This window comes from Phragmites australis, chromosome 15 (genome assembly GCF_958298935.1).
Source record: "Phragmites australis chromosome 15, lpPhrAust1.1, whole genome shotgun sequence".
Taxonomy (NCBI): Eukaryota; Viridiplantae; Streptophyta; class Magnoliopsida; order Poales; family Poaceae; genus Phragmites; species Phragmites australis.
The window spans coordinates 17,704,198-17,710,944 of record NC_084935.1 but is presented as its reverse complement, the minus strand read 5'-3'; the positions used below and the strand labels follow the sequence as shown (position 1 = coordinate 17,710,944).

General features: G+C 42.0%; 1 protein-coding gene across 1 annotated transcript; it reads right to left on the bottom strand.

Annotated features, from left to right (window-relative positions):
- Nucleotides 1-492: 492 nt before the first annotated feature.
- LOC133892601 (protein PHOSPHATE STARVATION RESPONSE 2-like) lies at nucleotides 493-6,487 on the bottom strand. The gene is made up of 9 exons (XM_062333471.1): nucleotides 6,325-6,487; nucleotides 4,942-5,610; nucleotides 3,708-3,909; nucleotides 3,557-3,633; nucleotides 3,419-3,458; nucleotides 3,269-3,323; nucleotides 2,364-2,433; nucleotides 1,014-1,218; nucleotides 493-920 (listed from the first exon to the last, which is right to left on the bottom strand). Exons 2-9 carry the CDS (start codon nucleotides 5,536-5,538, stop codon nucleotides 904-906), a joined length of 1,263 nt encoding a protein of 420 aa, XP_062189455.1. The 5' UTR covers nucleotides 5,539-5,610; nucleotides 6,325-6,487; the 3' UTR covers nucleotides 493-903.
- Between the last annotated feature and the right edge of the window lie 260 nt (nucleotides 6,488-6,747).

Below are 6,747 nucleotides of genomic sequence, written 5' to 3'. Positions count from 1 at the left end.
TTATTACTGAACTGATAGTGAAAGTGGTAGGGATGACCTTTCTGTAGTAGTGCATATAAAACGGTTTGACCGCGCTCACATCAAATGCCATATATGGTCTAGCATGTAATAGATATATATATATATATATATATATATATATAAACTTCATAGTATTCTCGGTCCAGTGGTACTGAATCGCTACTCAAGCGACGACGTCCAAGGATATCTGCCTCGTGAAGTAAATATAAAGCGTATTGTCGTTGGGGAGAGAAAATTAACCATAGGCCCTTTGATACCTCTATATCCCAAGAACATACCTCTGCCCTAAACCTTCAAATTCACAGGCAACATGGACCGTCGAGCGAGTCAATCCATAAAAATCATCCATAGAACATAGTGGTCATTGTGTCATCCATATATGCTATTGGGATGAATCTCTTGTCACGGACTCATGGTGCACCTGTGGAATAAGTGCATTGACCCAAGGCAACATCCAATAGAAGAAGATAATGCACAATGAACTGACTGCAGTCCATCCTTCTCATAAAAAGGTAATCGACCCTTCATCATATTTGGTCATAACATGTTGTAAACAAGCGAGGTGCTAAAGATTACTGTAAATACTGGAATTAGCCCATAATCAAATGCCTAGAAGATGCTACGGAATCCCTAACAAAAGGACAAAAGGCAAGAAGTCAAACCCCCTGACATTTGCGCTTGCCCTAGATCATCCACATAACACGGGATTCATCGGTACCGTGATGGTGGGTACTGCACAACTAATGTCTAGTTACATGCACTTGGCCAGGCTTTGCAACGTCGTTCATAGCAAAGTTGTTACATACACTTGGCCGGGCTTTGTCAAACCCATTTAATGGCCAGTTTGGTTCGCATGCTGAGGAGAAGCTCCTTGCAACTTCATTAGCTATCACCTGATTCTGAAACCAAAGGCCAGCACCATCAGTTTTCTGTGCCTCATCATCATAAAACCGGTATCACCACACGCGAAAACCTTTCATATGTGTTCATACCTGTTGGCTTGGTTAGTCCATTTTGACTGTTTTCAGATACTTCCTTCACACCAGAAGTTTCTGGTAGATCAGAAGATAACTTTGATCCTTCTGCCGAGGTTGAAGCATCCAGTGCCTTGTCTGTTCCAGGAATGCACTGCTGCTCGAGCATCATCTGAAGACACTTCCCTTGTTCCTCAATTCTTAGCTGCAAGCTTCTTTGAATCTGAAGTGCATGTAAGGATGGGACAAACGTGAGGGTAAAATTCAGCAAGATACAGTATGTTGCAGACAAGGTTATTAGCAAGTTTTGGGGAACATAAAAGGATGACATGCCAGTACAGGCTCGTGGTCTATTCCCACTGGAATAACCATGGAAGTGGACTGTTTTCTATCTCAAATGTGAATCTGAAGCAGTTACCAGCAAGGGCTGTACAAGCCAGTTTTGCTAAACCGGTAGGCATGCTCTTTCTTCCTTCTCCTAAACTATTTTTTCTTTCCTCTTGAATTCATACATCTTGTTTTTGTGCTAGAGATAAAACCAGTCAACCCATTCAAACCGTGGTTGAACAGTCTTGGTTACCAGTGATTTATTATTAGGAGCATAACTACAAATTGAATTTGACATTTAAATTTTTTTTTTCAAGGGAGATCTTTAGATTAGAAGGTATCTTGACAGTTCCGAAAATCATGGTACCACTAAAATTTCAAGGAAACAATATGCACTACTATTTTCCTGAAAGGACAATCTGATCTTCTTTCAGAAGGTCCTCTCCCCCATCCACTTTCTGTACATGCAGTGACAAAAGTCACTTTTGTGTAGGCCTAAGATTGTCAAGATCTAAATACCTCTGCATCGTAGTCACAAATTGAGAGTTCCAAAAAAATTGGAAACTTCAAGTAAACTCAAGCTCACCATGTTAATGCAACTCATTTACTAAAGCAGAGCGCCTGACCATTTTAGTGCTGTCAACAAACACAATTTTCTTTAGTAGCATTTAGTGAAAGGGAGTTGTGACAAAGTTTGTAAAATTGGTTAAGTACTTAAGTTACAATTACAATTTACTGCACTAGTATACTAAACAGATAATTATTTGTTTGGAAGATGATATTAATACTCTTGTCAATACTAGTTCGAAATTAAAGTAACTCAAAGTTGTAGCAGACTAACAGGAACAGTTTTTGATGTTAAAAAAAAATCAAACTCAGGCATTTCCAGAATCTAGACAAGATCAAGTTACAAAGCAAAAGAATGGTACGATAAAATAACTGTGTTTACCACCACCTCTAAATTATACTGATTTTAAACCCTTTTGCCCCTCACTCCCTCTGAGACATCTAAAGCAATGAAAGAGCAATTCGTAATAGTACCTCAAGCTGTTCATGAAGCCGCTTTTGAAGTTCTAACTGGAGACGAAGTGCTTCGGTAATATCAAAACTCCTGCAGCACAATAAAAGAACTAATGCTCAGGAACTCATAACAACAACTAAGTACTTAGTGGATGGACATACAGCTTGGCTAGAATGGTAACATGCTCCATATCTGAAAATAATAAACAAGAAAACAGACTAGCAGTTGGAACAAAACAAAGGGCAGATAACTTTTATTGTGGAGGACACTGCAGTGTTCATAACTTTTGTTGTGGATGTTACTGCACTGTTCATCAGATGTAACTACTGCAGCACAATAAAAGAACTAATGCTCAGGACCCCATAATAATTATAAGCAATTTGTGGAAGGCAAAGTTTTTCCATGACTATAAAGAACTGAAGAAGTACACAAGAAAAGAGACTAGCAGTAGGAGCAAAGGCCTAACTGTTATTGTGGAGGCACCGCACCATTCGTCAGATGCAGGTATATGTCACACAAAGAAATAGCAGAGATAACACAGCCAGAAAAAATATGTGAAATCAAATATAAAACTTATGTTGGCAATTCATGAATATTTGTTGGCAATACTGAATAATTTCCAGCTTATGATGGCACGTTCAGCGTAGAAAAGTGTTGAAAATAGTAGTGACATAACCAGATTGATGCACAACAAAATGCCATCTATGTTTGATCAACAAACTATTTGTGCTTTCTTTCTTGCAAGAAGCTTTCGTTGTCATCAATCACATTTGTGCTGACAATATGATCGTAAAGGTATTCAAGTTTCCAGATCAGGCATTTTATATATAAAGACAAAACACAGGTCATATTCAGTTTTCTCATCGGATTGACATCAATATTATCAACACAAGCTAAATCAGTTTCAAGTAGGTTGCAAACTTACCCTTTCAGGTCAATAGATGGTATCTCATCTTTTGATGCCACCTTTTCTGAAGAGCCTAAAAATCACAAATTGGTGAACATGGTAAACTGTTAAAGAAATCACAGCAAGAAATACACAAACAGAACATATGGGAAGTGGAAGATGTCAGACCTTCAGATAATTCTGGTCTGTATCGGGCTGTTCTGTATTTCTGAAAAAAAAAAAAAAAAACAAGTTGACTCAAAATCAGATAGAGAATATTTTTTGTTCAGTTTCAATCATTTCCAGCAATACAGCAAAATAACAGACCTGAAGATGACTTTTTACATGGTAAATGGTTAAATTATCTGCCTTCATTAGCTTCAGCACACCCTTAGGAGTTGCTTCTGCAATAATTAAGAATGATGTCAAAATGAATAGGTTCAATCATGGGAGGAAAAAGTTGCATCCAAACACGCACTTTCACTGCCACCAAGTTGATTGACAGCATCCACAAAGCGCTCATGAAGCTCAGGATTCCATCTCATGCGTGCCTTGGCAATATTGGAGCCGGCACTTGGTGAGGGTGCCGCAGCTGCCAAAGGTTCTCCAGATTGAGTTGAAACTGTTTGTTGGGTAGCTGACTGGTGAACTGAGATAGATAATTGCGCAGGTGGTCCAACCTATGTGAAGCATCAACAAAGCAACACTCAGTCCCATGATTAAAACATATCGAGCTGAACAAATCCGCATAAAGTTTGTAAACAAAAAGCATGGTGCAGTTAAGGATAGAAACAAAAAAGTGACCCAGCCAAGACAAGATTGATTCCTACCTTATCTGGAAATTGAATGTATTTTTTTTAGATGGAAATTGAATGCTGCACAAAAAGTGGTAAGCTTGTCCCTCATTTCAACTTCAAAACTAATTTGAGAAAAACACTGAGCTCAACCAACTTTGACATGGATAAGTTCATAAATTGTGTTTGTTAAAAATGAACCACAAGGCAGCCAAGAGTTGAGCCTGGAGCAAACCACAGCTCCTATCCAGGGATAATGCCATTTGCAAACACAAATAATTAAGTTCAGCAAACCTGGAGCCTGCTTAAATTTTCCTCAAGTGAAACTCCTAGATGTGAGCTTATACAAAAGTGAAGCTAAAGTCAGCAATGAAACTTGAAGCCTGGCTGGGATAGTTTGAGATTTATTGACAACTCTACGTGCAGCATAGTCATCATGCGTGTTGCTTAGTCATATGAAACTGAGAAAAATATCAGGTAACACATGATGCATCATCTCATTCTGTGATGCATAATTTAGCATTCAAGAACTATCTAGATGTCAAACAACAACTTGGCTATAAGGATGCCTAGTTGAAAACTTTTTGGTTAGTCAGAGTCTAGTAGGGGTTAAAGTAGAAAAAAAATGCAGATACTGTATGTCTTACAAGTCAAATCTAAGAAAAGTAAAATATATGATGTGAACCTGTAGGGGTCACCACTATCTTGAATGGGAAAGCAGCAGTGAAAAGAGAAAGCTTTTCAGGACTTCCATATACACAAGCAAACATGACGACTAATAAGATTGCAAAATACATTTTATGGAAAATAATAGGTCTTTTAGGAAATAACTAACACGAATGGGAGTTCACATTTCAAAGAAGAGCACCAATTACTTCTCAAGCTACTCACCAAAAATGGCAGAATCAAGCAGCATACCTGTTGGATTTCAGTAGAAACTGGGTTATCAGCAATATCCTTCCAATCATCATTCATAAAATCAGTCCACCATTCACTTTGCTTAGTAAGATCATCTGAAGCTCCAATAGAAGTGCTCCCAGTTAAATTGATCCCACCAGGTACATCACCGGAGTATCCGAGCATGCTATCAACTGGATCTGGGCACCAGGCTGGTCCAACATCTCTTGGAAAATCGGTCAGGGAAGGCTCAAAGCCTCCATATTGTGATCCGTAATTCAGCGTTGAAGAGTTTGCAGTACTTGGTGCTTGAGAATTATAAGGATTGGCACTCGAGTATTGCTCAGGGTTTGGAACCGACGAGAACCTTACAGCCGGGGGCGAACACAAAGGCCCAACAGAACCGGTACTGGAGTGAAACTGACCACGGATAGGAGCAACAGTAGTCTGATGAGGTGGTAGTGGGGCGCTCCTCAACTCTCTCTCCATCAGAACATTCTGCACATCAGGAAGCCTTGGGAAGCCTTCATCCAGGGATACTGGTATTGTGGGCAGAGATGTTGGCACAGTTATGGGAACTCCAGAACTGTAGAGGCGGTTTGTGGTTAACCTCTCCATCTAAAAATGCACACAAACCTCAGTTACCACTGACACAATGATCCTGCTGCTCCTCACCTAGGATCAACACATCTGAAATGGAAAAGAATCCTTGCTTATCATGACAAAGAAATCTTTGACCATAAATTGAAGCATAAACTTGAGCAGGAAACTGAAAAATCGTCCTTTGAGGGACTCTCATGTCTAGTAAAAATGTAAAGTTGAGTAAATTGCACGTGGCACCAACCCAATTGACTTCACAAACACCAGTTCTTAGGTGCCAGTGCGCAGGGGAAGAACATGACCATGCCGGCAGTCAAGGAGACAGCCGATTTACTCGCGATTCTTCCTTACATCACTACAAAATACAAGCCTAATAGTATCTCCACTTTCCTCAGAAATATACCCTCCATCAAAACTGAATCGCACGTTGTGCAAATCCTCCTATGCAAAAAATCTTCGAAACGCTAGGCATAAGAATCCAACCAATCAGTCGGTAATGACAGGACCACCTAATCGACAAGTCCGCAAATTCCACTGCCCCCACGAGCCCATGCTCCCTGCGAAAAACTCGCGCCTCATACTACCTTCCAGCAATCTTAGACTAATCATACCACAGCTCCCGGAACAGCCGAACTGCGCCACCGCCCTAATCGTAACACAAAATTCGACTCGCCGGAACAGCCGAACCGATCCAACCAGACGGAACCCAACCGGACCGAACAGAATCGAATCCTGATCCTACCCGAGCGAGGAGGAGACGGGTAGCCCGAATCTCAGGTGGAGGGAGTGAGAGAGACGCCGTACCTCACCGCCGCCGACGCGGCGCGTCGCGAGACCGGCGGGTCGAGACGTAGGAGGAGGAGCAGGTGAATCGAATCCCTCGCGTCGCCTGACTTCCAACAGAGAGCGAGCGAGCGAGAGATGATATGTGAAGGGGGAGAATAGGGGCGGCCTTTCGCGTGGTGGACCGCCGCACTCACCAGGCCACGAGCCCCGAACACGAGCGTCACACGTCGCCGACACGTGGGTCCGTCCGGCGTGGGACTGCAGCTGCCGCGGGTAGGGTAAGAGGGAGCGCTTAGGCGAGCGGTTTGCTGCGCCGATGGGGAAATGATTCTTGTCAACTTGGGGGAGGGCTGCGGGTGGGCCGGGTCCAGGGGACGGGTGGGATGAGGAGCAGAAGTGGGGCGCTGTGGCAGTGCGGGCAGGCGCAGTGCACAGGGCGCG

Bases quoted from the DNA above. Each gene is read 5' to 3' on its own strand.
- LOC133892601 (XM_062333471.1), bottom strand. From the start codon at position 5,538: ATGGAGAGGTTAACCACAAACCGCCTCTACAGTTCTGGAGTTCCCATA. The intron at 3,910-4,941 runs GTATGCTGCTTG...TGCTTCACATAG, and splicing joins TTTCTACTGAAATCCAACAG to GTTGGACCACCTGCGCAATT. The intron at 3,324-3,418 runs GTCTGACATCTT...TGTGATTTTTAG, and splicing joins CAGACCAGAATTATCTGAAG to GCTCTTCAGAAAAGGTGGCA.